Genomic DNA, 12,961 nt, shown 5'->3' with positions numbered 1-12,961 from the left:
CATTTTAATGAAGGCCAAGGCCCATTTCTATCAGAACTTCCTGAAATGATTCAAACTGTTGCTTTCCCCATTATTTCCTATATTTGTTAGCATACGTAACAATCCTGAAGTTATTAATATCAAAGTGAATTTTTAAACATTTTAATAAATTTTTATGCTTATTTAGAGATGAGAACAGAAAGAAAGTTGGGGAACCTGCATGGCACTACAGCCTAGGGAAGCAGACGGCAATATAGAAACGAGAGAACCTCCGCTGGAAAAGCAGATGGAAGAACTAGAAAACAGAGAGAGGACATCAGTGAAGCCCATGGCTCAAGGAAGACGACCGTGTTACCCAAAAAAGATGTTCGCCACGCAGCTAGGAAGCCAATCCCAGTTAAATTATAAAGCCCAGAGTTGGGGGAACAGAAAAGTGGGGCTCAGGGCCGGTAGTTCAGGACAGACTTGGAGTTGAACTGTATCTGAGTTCAAATCCTAACTCTACCACTGACTCATGCAAATTATGTCTCTAAGTATGTTTCCTTATTTGTAACAATAAAGGGGGCAAAATTTACCTGACCGGATCCTCGTGAGGATTAAATGAAATCATATGAATACAAAACTTATGCTTGGCACATCCTAACAGACCAGTATCTTGGTAGTGGGAAATCTCTATGGAATGGGACTGATGAAGCAAAACCCAAGGCATCAGAGACTAGGTGGGTGGGTGAGGGTCAGGGAGGAAACAGCGTGGCTCCTGGAGTTCTGGTTTTGGTGACTGGGAACAGAGCAATACCACCCATCATCACAGAGAGTAAAAGGCAGGACCAGCAGACGCTGGAGGGAGTTGGAGTGATGCTGGTGAATTGGGTTTTGCATCAAGCTTGCAAGGCTTACAGGTCTTCTGAACGGAGGTGCTCACCAGGCAACCGACACTCGGGTGAGAGGTCCGGCTTGGCAATCTGGGTTTGAGTCACTGGCCTGAAGGTGATGTTTCACGTTTAAAGGTCATAAGAGTTGCCCTAGGGAGAGAATCAGAACTTTCACCTTACCCTAGGATCTGTGAACCCCTGAGAGTCTATGAATGAGCTTCAGGGAGTCTATGAACATTGTGAGATTATACACAGAATGGTGTCTCTGTGCACTTTCCTAGCTCTAAGCTTTCAGTAAATTTTCAAAGGAGTCTATGAGCCCCCAGCCTCATCTCAAAACCACAAACCACCAGTGCAGTGTGAGGCACCCCCTGGGGAATACAGATATTCAAGATGAAGGCAGAGAAGAAAAAAGAAACAGGGAGAGAGCAAGAGACTCGTGACTGGGCGGCAACTCCAAGAGAGAGACACCAAGAGGCATCTAGAGTCAGAGGCGGCTGAGGAATTGATCAAGATAAGGAAGGAATCCAGCAGCTGATGCCCCTGTGCTGATAGCCCTACTGCATGCAGTGAGTTCAAAAGGGAAAGGCAGGGAGGCAAACACTGTCAATGGCATGAACCAATGGCCTTAACATTATTTCACAAAAATAGAGGGAAGGCTTTGCATAAAGGATCTGCCCCCTTGGGAACAATGAGAACGCAGCAAACAAAGCTCTATGAATCCAAGTCTGTTTCAAGGGCACACAGAGGAGCCCCTTCCGCACCTTGCACAGCAACCAGATCTCAGCCCATTGCATTAGGTTTCCATCAACTTGACATAGACCCCATGAAACAAGTGCTGGGAAACACACTGCTAAGCGAAGGCATCTTCTGTTTGCGTTACCCAATAAAATCACCCAAGAAGAAGGCTCTGTGGCAGATTCCTGACGCGAGCACATGTTTTAGATGTGTGCAAGGTGCCTTCACATAAGTCACTGTCATTAAGGTCCAGTGAAGGTAGCTTCAGACAAAAGTCACTGTCATTAAGCTCCAGTTAAGCTCTACGTGTAGTTTATTTGTTAACAGTGCTGGCTTTGGGAGAATGAGACCCAGGATCTATTCCAGCTCTGTCACTTACTGTTTGCCCTGGCCAAGTTAATGAACATCCCTCAGCTTGACTTTCCTCATCTGTGAAATGTGAATAGCAACACACACTTCAGGCTTAGCTGTGATTATTTAGTGAGACAATATACTTAATCTCAACGCTCAGGGTCTGATACCCAGTTAAGTGTATTGAATGCTGGCTGATACTACCATTATAGCAATGCAGAAATGTGTACCATATCCATAACTATCACTTTTCTAGTAGCCACATTAAAAAAAATCAAAAGGAGGCCGGGTGCAGTGGCTCACACCTGTAATCCCAGCCCTTTGGAAGGCCGAGGCAGATGGATCACCTGAGGTCAGGAATTTGAGACCAGCCTAGCCAACATGGTGAAACCCCATCTCTACTAATAATATAAAAATTAGCTGGGTGTGGTGGTGCACACCTGTAACTCCAACTACTTGGGAGGCTGAGAAAGGAGAATCGCTAGAATTTAGGAGGCAGAGGTTGCAGTGAGCTGAGATCATGCCTCTGTACTCCAACCTGGGTGACAGAGCCAGAGACTCTGTCTCAAAAAAAAAAAAAAATCAAAAGGAACAGGTGAAATTAATTTAAGTATTTTACTTTACCCAAGATAATACAAAATATTATCAGTTCCATATATAAGGAATATACAATTATTAATGTGGCATTTTCTTTTCCTTCTACCAAGTCTTTGAAATCCGGTAGTTTACATGTATAGCACACCTCAATCCAGACTAGCCTCATTTCCTGTGCTCAAGAGCCACATGTGGCTTGTGGTGACTGCACTGGACGGTGCGGCTGTAGACCTCTAGCTACCCCAGCAAGCAGAGTAGATTCATACGTCTCTCCCTAAGTATCACATTCTCCCACTACAGAAATCAGAAATGATCTTCTCATATAGTACTAAGTTAAATTCACATGCTGATAGTTTTTCAGCCCCTTCTACTTCAGCCTTCAGATTACTAAAAAGTAGACACGCCGGGCATGGTGGGTCATGCCTGTAATCCCAGCACTTTGGGAGGCAGAGGTGGGTGGATCACTTGAGGTCAGGAGTTCAAGACCAGGCTGGTCAACATGGTGAAACCCTGTCTCTACTGAAAATACAAAAATTAGCTGAGCATGGTAGCAGATGCTTATAATCCCAGCTAGTCACTCAGGAGGCTGAGGCAGGAGAATCGCTTGAACCTGGGAGGCGGAGGTTGCAGTGAGTTGAAATCTCACACCACTGCACTGCAGCTTGGGAGACAGACCAAGACTCTGTCTTAAAAAAAAAAAAAAAAAAGAATAATAGACAAGTTCGTGTGATACACAATACACAACAATTTTAGTGATGATCCCCAAACACTAAGCACAGGGGTCTGTGTATTCGTAGTGAAAAATGACCAGATGACAATGAAGGAACTTCTAAGTGATAAGCTAGAGGGGGTCAAGGAATGGAAGGGGTGGCCTATGATGTTTTTAATGAAATGAACAACCTTCAAAGCCACCGTGTGGCTAAGAACTGCTAAGAAAAAGCAGCACTTAGCTCAGTACTAACCAGAAAGGCGGGAGAAGGGGAGGCAGGGAGCACAAGCCTTCAGGGATCAGATGCACGAGTGACCTGTCAACCCACAAGGGTCACGGGCTTAGCAGGTCTGCAGCACAGATAAGCACCTCTGGCAGCACCAGCCATGACAGCATTGCTTTGGACGGTCTATGGCTTTATCTCAAAGACAGCGCAAGATGAAAGAGAAGTGATGTGATTTTAGGGGAAGTGGGAGTAACTTTTTCCTTTTCTGTAGTCAGAAGAGGAACTAATTTAATGCAAAATATATTTTTCCAAGTTTTCAATTTAAGGGGGTAATACACTTTTGACGTGAGATATTGATAGAACTTTCCCCACTTATATTAACATACTTTTCTCACGATCATTTGACTAACAAAGTTAACACAGGGTTTCTGAGAGGTAGATTCAAAACCCTACAAGTGAGAAATGTAAGCAAAGAAACTGAAATTATTATTTTAAGACATCACAAGGAGACCAATTCAGCAAACACGAGAAACCCAAAGTCTAACAGAGTCTGGGCCATTGACTCTAGTGGCAAGAACCCTTTGGCTGCTAGTCCCCAAGATCACCCCATCACACGAATATATGTTATGTTCACAGTGAACATGGTGCCCAGAAGAGACCCAATTATATCTGAAAAACTCTGACTAGGGAATCCAAGAAGGTGCATAAACCAGTTTAGAAAGAAAGAGTTATGTTTCAGTTTGGCCATGTTATTTGTTGGAGGAAAAGTTGTATTTTGGATAGTGCAGAATAATGTAAAATCCAACAGAACTGGGCATCTATTGGTGGTATAACCTTGCATATATTACTCAACTTATCTAAGTTTCATGGCCAGCTTCAGTGGCTCAGGCCTGTAATCCCAGCACTTTGGGAGGCCCAGGTGGGCAGATCGTTTGAGGTCTGGGGTTCAAGACCAGCCTGGCCAACATGGAGAAACCCCACCTCTACTAAAAATTCAAAAATTAGCTGGGTGTGGTGGCACATGCCTGTAATCCCAGCTACTTGGGAGGCTGAGGCAGGAGAATTGCTTGAACCCGGGATACGAAGGTTGCATTGAGCCAAGATCGTACCACTGCACTCCAACCAGGGTGACAGAGTGAGACTCCATCTCAAACAAACAAGCAAAAAAAAATGAACTTCTCTAAGTCTCATCATCTGTAAAACAGGACTGTCACTGCTGACTTTGCAGAAGTTTTGTGAAGGTTAGGCATTATATGCATAAATGTGCTTCACATAGTGTCTGAAACAGGAGGTGTTTCATAAATAGTTGTATTGATCATAACAAGAGGAAATGACATATTTCTGTTTATTTCCTTGTCATGATAAAGGCATCATTGGAATGATGTAAAAAAAAAAAAAAGTCTTTTTACTTTTAATAAAAGACAGTAAAAAGTAAAGGACGCTACACTGACCTCCTTTGTGAACCTGCTGGGCATATACCAGGAATGCAAGAGAGATTCATTTTCTCAATCTTTGAAACCATATGTGATTTTACAAAATTTTATTTTCCTGGTTTAATGAAACATGAAAAGAGATGGTCTTAGATGCCTCTTCAAGTGACCTTGAAAAGTGTGCTGTGTTTTCACAACTTTGGTATTCACCCATGACAGACTTCGCGTGTAAACAGCAAGGCGGGGGTGTGGGGGTTAGTGAGAACGGAGTGAGGAGGGTGGACAATGTGTATTTTTCTGTGTCTGTATGTGTATATGCTTTAAGTCTTTTTTTTTTTTTTTTTTTTTTTTGACACACAGTCTCACTCTGTCACCCAGGGTGGAGTGCGGAGGTGTGATTTCAGTTCAGTGTGGCCTCGATCTCCTGAGCTCAAGCAATTATACCACCTCAGCCTCCCAAGTAGTTGGGACTATAGGCATGTACCACCATGCCCAGCTAATTTTTTATTTTTCCTAAAGAAAAGGTCTCACTATATTTCCAGGCTGGTCAGAACTCCTGGACTCAAGTGATCCTCCTACCTCGGCCACCCAAAGTGCTGCAATGACAGGCATGAGCCACTGCACCTTGTCTGCTTTAAGTCTTAATGTACAAAGATTTCCTTCCCCATGGTCTCAAAAGAACCTTCTCAAACTACCAGAGATTCCTTTGATAATGAGGAAAAGTTTACATCTGAGAAACTCATTCACACTAAAAAAAGATAGTATTATGATTTTTTTCCTTATAGCAGTTCCTTACATTTTAAGAGGAGGTGTTCCCTAAAAAGATACCTCAAAGAAAAATCTCTGAGGTCTAAGAAATGCAAACAGAATTGCTATAAATATATTGATACAAGAACTTTGTTTTCTAGTAGTAGAATATTAGAAACCAGCAACAATAAAGGAGATAGAAACCTTTCTTAATATCCCTCAAATCAAACCTCATAGGTGACTTTTTAATACAGCTTCAGGTTAGTCTGGTTTCAAGTAAAAGATTTCCTCATAGCTATGCAACTCCATGGTGAATGCTGTGTGTGTGTGTAGACTTCAGGTGGACATACTGCACTATTAGATTCTCAATAACATTTAGGATTCATCTGCCAAACTGGAACTTGCACCTGCTTTGCTTGTGACTAGTGTGAAATTGTCAAAGCAAGCCAGGAGCTGTTCTACCAACACATCCACAGAAGAAACGTGGATAAGTTTACCTTTCTTTGCTCTGGGTTTCACTGGCAGGGACTCCTTTCTTTCCATAGCTGCTTCTCTTTCTTTCCATCGTCGGATCTGTTCCTCTCTCATCTTGAAGAACAGGATCTGTTTCTGTTCTTCGCTGAGCTCTGCCAGTAGATCAGGATCTATGTACATCTCCGACAGTATCTGTTTCAGCATCTTTGCAGTTCTGAAGTCTTTTATACTTGTGGCAAAAGTTCCTGAAACTGACCTCCAGGTGTCCCTCCACCTGTGCTGGCACTTGGGCGTTTCCACGAAACTTCCCAAACAGTTCACAATCCTGGCTGACTGGGACAATAATTCAGCAAACTGGCTACTCAGACCTGGCACCAAATGTCCTGTCCAAAATGCTGTTCACTGAACCTGCAGAGAGAAAGAGCCCACGTTCAGGCAGCGTGTTAAAATGTGTGGACACTGGCTAGGACGGGTTTTAAAAAAAAGCTAGGAGGAAACACGGTATCACTTTTCAGTTCAGAGAGAAAAGAGAAGAAGAAAACCTGAGGCACACTTTGTTAAGAGTTTGTATAACCTCTATCCTGTAATTTCTAAAGATACTCTGTCAAAAAAAAAAGAAAACAAACCCTAACTTTATACAGGTCAATCTCAGGCAAACAAAAAAAGTTCACAGAGGTTTGTCCAGCTCCCAACTAAGCAAACACATTATTACCCCAGAGCCTAACAAACCACCAACTGTGTGGCTGAAAAAAGAAAGAAAAAAAAAGTCACAGGAAGAAATTAAAAGGCTCTCTGCAAAGTAACTATTTCAAAAGAAAATACCACTTTTGAGATGTCACAGAGTAACTCATCCCAAACCAAACCAAAATAGAGCCATGCTCAAGGAAGAGAAAGGAAGAAATAAAAACTAGACCACCATGCATTTTCTGCAATTTCCCTAAAAAGTAGCATTAAATAAACAAAATTATGTACTTTCCTCTTCCAAAAGGATAATGTAATTTCCAGATAACCTACTAGAGCCATGAAAATCAGGGCAGGTGCAAGAGAGAACATACATCTACATTCTGGAAGGTCACTGAGTTTTAGGTGTGCTTTTTCCAGATAACCTAGTTTAATAAAATCTAAATGGACAGACCAGATAAACTAGGGGGATGAAGAGGTCATTAGGTTCATAACAAAGGATCCTTCATTTATATGACTTTACCGCATGGCTCCTTGAAAGAGAAACCATAAAGCGAGAGTGCACAGTGGCCTCCTAGAAGTTCTCCTGGGGTTGGAAATCCTACTGAGGTTTCATTCTACTTTCCACATTTCTATTTTAAAATATTGGCTTAAAAATATTACCACACTGTCATACTTTCTCTCTCTCTCTCTATTTTTAAACAATTTCTAAGTCTCATAAACCATCATACTTTTGTAATCAGCAGGAAACTATGTAAATATTTCTATTCTGGAAAACAAAAGACTTTGGATTCGATGTAATAAGATATAAGAAAAAAAACTTACTACAACTTTTCAGAATCACATGTGTCCTAAGAAATTGACCAACAGGCCAGGCGGGGTGGCTCACGCCTGTAATCCCAGCACTTTGGGAGGCCAAAGAGGGCAGATCATGAGGTCAGGAGTTCGAGACCAGTCTGACCAGTCTGACCAACGTCTCTACTAAAAAAACAAAAAATACAGAAATTAGCTGGGCATGGTGGTGGGTGCCTGTAATCCCAGCTACTCAAGAGGCTGAGACAGGAGATCACTTGAACCTAGGAGGCAGAGGTTGCAGTGAGCCGAGATCGTGCCACTACACTCCAGCCTGGGCAACAGAGGGAGACTCTGTCTCAAAAATAAAAAAAAGAAAAAAAAAAAAGAAATTGACCAATAATTTATTATTTATAATAACACCTCAATAATCTTACCACCTTGCCATGTGCTCTCAAATACGTTGTTTCTCCATACTATGTTCAAACAGTCTTAAACTTCAGACAAGTCATTTAGCTATATTATGGCCATCATAGTGTTGTTGGTTTCTCTTCGTTCACCTTGTCATTGATACAGTTAGATTTGTAATGCCCCTCTCACCACCTGGGGGCCTCCTTCAGCTTCCCGTCTTCCTCCTCTTCCGTGAAAAGTAGTTCCTTGATTTACACCTGTCTTTTGAGACAAGCACGTTCAACAGCTAGGCTACCACAGAGTGGTGCGCATACTCAGCTCTTAGATTCACTGACTGTTCATTGTGAAGCCAGGCCCTTGATGAAACTACACCTATCCCTACTGACTGCAACCTATCATCTCGGCAGCATTCAACTACCAGAATCCAAATGGAACCAAACATTAAGAGAAAAATTTTAAAGGACTAAAAGTAATATCACACCCTTCCCAGATCCACTTGCCAACTTTGTATTTTGCATTGAGATACCCTTAAAGGCTTGAACAGCCAAAAAAAAAAAAAAAAAAAAAAAAAAATGGATGTCTTGTCACGATTTCTTGACTTTTGACTTTTTGTTTCTAGCAGCTTCTCAAAGGGTGGAGCCAATGAAATCCACAAGCTCCAAGATAAAGTGGTAAGAAAGGAGACAGAATGACTCCTTGACATTCCAGTAAATGTCCTTATGTTCAATGGTTGGTTTTTGCAGAAATCACACACGGCAGAAGATGAACAGTTCAGCTGGGGTTGAGACTTCTGCTGTGTTCCCCATTTTGAATGCGCCGAATCCTATTCAAGGCATGGGTAGATCCTAGAATCTAAAACCCTTAAAGTGTCAAAGTCACATTCCTCCTGTCTCCCCCGCCCTGCATATTCCTGATAACACAGCTAACACTTCTTGTACCAGGCACCATCTTAATTAAGCACTCTACATGTGTTAACTCACTTAATCTTCACAATAACCCTTGGAGTCCAGCCCATCACTATGCCCATCTCACAGATTAGGAAGATAGAGCACAGGTCAGCAGCTGGTAAGCGGCAGAGCCGGGCAGTCCAGCTCTAACTCAGCTTCACTGTAATACACAACACAGAGGCCTTTTTGTGAGTTTATTTGTGTGCCCAGAATCAGAACAGCAGGATGTGGTGCCATGTATGAAATTTCAGAATGGAAGCCAGCAAATTCCTGCAGCAACAGAAACGCTGAACTGATGGTGCTTGACACAGGGCAGAAGCCTCCTCCTGGTCAACTGTAGCTAAGCTTAGGGGAGGCCAGGTGCACACACCCCAGCCAGGAAGGACAGCAAGGAACCGACGGTCACACTGGCCCAGGTGTGGACATTGTTTACCCACGTATTCACCAGACACTTAGTCCCATTTCCCCTTGCACTTAGTCATCCACTTCGTCTCTACAATTTCCCCTTCCAAACAAACACTAAGAACAGCACAAAAAGCACAGCCTCTCACATGTGCAAGGAGGTTCATGGCACCTCTGTGATGAAATTCTCACATTATTTCCATTTTTGTGTTGTTTTGTTTTACTTTTTATAGCAAACGTGGATTTTTCACATTAAAATTAACTAGTTCATCTTGAAGGAAAGACACTGGCTTCCTTGTGCCTCCAAGAATACTTGGGGGACCCAGCCGACAACTATCTGTGGTCAGGCCGTTGACGATGTGGCCATTCTGCTGCTGCTGAATGGTACTGGTGTAAATCACCTGTCCCCCTCACCCTCTAACTCCCAACACCTAACCCCCACTCCAAGGCTTTCTCAGACCCCAACTCAAGCTCAGCACAGTGCACCCAAGACACCCAGAGGCACTCCAGCCTCAACTCCCAGCTCCGCCTCTAATGAGCGGTGTGACTCTGTGCTGTCACCTCACCTCCTTGGGACTCAGTTTCCTCATCTGTGAAATGACTGGTTCAGTCTGTGACTTCTAATCTGTGGGTCTCTGACATAATCTACTGTGAAGTGAAGGAGCCTGGTGGAGCCAGGGTAGAAGAAATAGAAATCAGGAAATTAACTAACTAGGGCTTTCCCACTTTCACTCCCTGACAAGGAAGTAATCATTGCTGATACGGATTCAAACTCAGAGGACTTTCCCATACCATATCAAGGGCAGCAAACCTCCGGTTATTCAAGATCCAACAAAGGAATAGTTCAGCTAACACAGCCCCTTTCTTAAAAGAGAGAAATGATAAGCAACAAGCCCACACCTGCTATTTATTCTGAACACCAATTGCTAAAAGGTCAGAGAATCCGTTGTTTTCCATGATACCATAGATTTGGCCTGATTCTCACACCTTCACACTGTTCTACAATACAACTGTCTTTTGAATAACTCTGAAACCTAAACAAAATACAATTTTAAAAGGCCTTAGATACAGGCTAAATCGTAAAAATAGTAGGCGGGCACAGTGGTTCTACATGTAATCCCAACACTTTGGGAGGTGGACATGGGTGGATTGCTGGAGCTCAGGAGTTCAAGACCAGCTTGGGCAACATGGCAAAACTCCGTCTCTACATAAAGTATAAAAATTAGCCAGGCGTGGTGGCCCGCACCTATAGTCCCACCTACTTGGGAGGTTGAGGTGGGAGGATCTCTTGAGTTGGAGAGTTTGAGGCTACAGTGAGCCGAGATCGCACCACTGCACCACAGCCTGGGTGACAGAAGGAGACCCTGTCTCAAAAATTAAAAACATTAGGTCGGTGCAAAAGTTATTGTGTTTTACATGGCCAAAAAAAAAGTAACTGCGGTTTTTTACGTAAAAACCGCAATTACTTTTGCACCGACCTAATAAAATAAAAAATAAATAAAAGTATTGTGGTATGGACAGTGTAACTATAACATTAACAATACAGTTTGAATTCTAATTCTTTTAAAACAGCCAGCGCTGTGGTCCAACTTTGTTTTCTTATTGAAACTTTATCTTATTCATCTACCAGCAAAAGGGCTGTTTTTGAGGATGAAACAAATTACCAGAGATGACAGCAGTTTGTAAATATATACTATTCTTCACAAATTTGAGATTACTGTACACACAGATTTAGTATACATAGAGAATTCCACTCATATGCCAAATCTATGCCCCTGTATGCTTTCCACTTATTTATTCACTATTTTAAAATAATGGTACCCAAGTCGTTGTTTCTATTAAACCAGCAACCAAACAAAAGCCTTTGGAGCGATGAGGAGCATCTGTTTGAAAGGGGGAGGTGCCACGCTTGCTGCTTCTCTAAGCTCCCTGGGAAGGGAGAGACAACTCAGAAAACCTACAAACTGTAGCTCCTTCCGGTGCCCGCGTGACCCCCGAGTCCAGGAGCGGGCAGGGGCGCCGCTTGGCTGAGCGCACTGGGCACCCGGTCTGGGTCTGGGCCAGCCTCGCCGCTGCAGCCCGAGGGAGGCGGCGCTGCACTGGCCTCCGCGCGCTCCCAGACCCCACGTGGGGGCGCCCCTGGGTGCCGGTGCGCGGGGAACGTGCTGCGGGGGTGCTGCGCCGGCTGCCACCGTTTCCCGGGACTTCCCTCCTGGAAGATTTCCAGGCGCAGGTCGAGGACGTGCTCCTGCTAGGAGTCTAGAAACTCTAGGCCAGCCCCGACCCTCCCGGGGCCTGCACTCCCCGCGGGTGGAAGCACGCGCCGCGTGTCCCTGCCCGATTCCAGAACTTGCCCGATTCCAGAACTTCCCCGAAGGTCCTCAGAACCGGCAGACCCTCTCCCTCGAAGTTCCCCCGCCACCCCCTGCAAACCCCCAGACCCCGGGGACCGCCGCTCACCTAGCCAGCGGCTCCAGACACCGGACACCGGACACCGGACACCGGACACCCGCCGCAGCCGCTCTCGCCGCCCAACCCCGCACCTGAGCCCGCCCCGGGCGCCGCGAAGGGGTGGAGGCGGGGGTGAGGCTTCCGCCCGCCCGATCTGGCCCCTGCGCCTCCCATGCACCCATGCAACCTCCGAGGAAATTCCCTTCCCCCTACTCCAACCCCATGCACACTCTCCCCAAAGCCTCTCCCCACCCCCAGCACCTACCAGTGCTGGGCGCCCCTGGGCAGGGTGGCTCGATCACCCGCCACATCCACTTGGCCGCCAGAAGCCGTCGGGGAAGGGAGGGAGGGAAAGGCAGAGGCGTCCCAAGCGGCGCAGGCGGGCTGAGCAAATACTCCGGCCCGGACGCGAAACAGCTCTTTTAGCCGTCCCGCCCGCGCCGCCCCGCCGCGCCCACATGCCGGGGTGACTGGCGGGGCGCAATCGCGGCCCCACCCGGACGCCTGGAGGCTCTCCAGGGCCACTCGTCGGCGAGGCTGCGTGGCCTGCGCATGTCGGGCCGCCTGGCCCGCGCGCTGTCCCCGAGCTGCGGTAGTCCGGGGTAGGCTTGCTCCTCTCCTCTCTTAGTTCATGAGACAGGGATCTGCAGTCTGTGATCTCTTGGGACTGCAGGACTTAGATTAAATCTGCAGATCTGGGCCTTTCCACGTTTCAGAGCTCGGGGTTCCTTGCTAGGTGGAGGGTAGGAGGGTGCGCAGGCCCCACTTGTTCACTCTGCTTGGGTGCTGCAGGCCAAGGCGACTCTAGAGCTTTTTTTTTTTCTTTTGTTGACATTAAGTAAATGATCAAACTCTTTGGCACTTGTCGGTACACGTGTGGCTTTGTAGGACAAGATGAAGGAAGGAAAAGGCTGGAAGGAAGGAGACCGCAGTCAACACAGACAGGTGGAGAAAATGAAAGAAAACTGGGGAAAAAGTTAAGATCCTGAAAGGAGTCTTGAGGATTGCAACAAGAACAGGTTGGCTTGGTGCCTGAAGACGTCAGGGAGGAGCTGGCAGTCCACAGTTAGAGGAAATCTTGGAGGAAAATTCAGCAGAAGCACAGTGGAAAGGCATTTCCACTGGAGGGCATTTTCCATCCTAGAGGAGCATGTGGA

The 12,961-nt window shown here is 45.3% G+C and overlaps 1 protein-coding gene across 4 annotated transcripts in view; it reads right to left on the bottom strand.

Annotated features, from left to right (window-relative positions):
* The window catches only part of SH2D4A (SH2 domain containing 4A), an 82,541-nt gene extending 70,159 nt beyond the window's left edge, over positions 1-12,382 (bottom strand). Inside the window, exons 1-2 of one of the 4 annotated variants that reach the window (XM_031014044.3) lie at positions 11,814-12,205; positions 6,144-6,528 (exon numbers count right to left, since the gene is read on the bottom strand). In XM_031014044.3, coding sequence (XP_030869904.3) covers positions 6,144-6,324 — 181 coding nt within the window. In that variant the 5' untranslated portion in view covers positions 6,325-6,528; positions 11,814-12,205. Of the gene's footprint in view, positions 1-6,143; positions 6,529-11,813 lie in introns of all 4 variants that reach the window. The other 3 variants (XM_031014046.3, XM_055348187.2, XM_063709121.1) reach the window with 3 other exon arrangements.
* Between the last annotated feature and the right edge of the window lie 579 nt (positions 12,383-12,961).

Source organism: Gorilla gorilla, chromosome 7 (assembly GCF_029281585.2).
Source record: "Gorilla gorilla gorilla isolate KB3781 chromosome 7, NHGRI_mGorGor1-v2.1_pri, whole genome shotgun sequence".
Lineage (NCBI taxonomy): Eukaryota > Metazoa > Chordata > Mammalia > Primates > Hominidae > Gorilla > Gorilla gorilla.
This window is presented reverse-complemented; position numbering and strand designations above follow the sequence as displayed.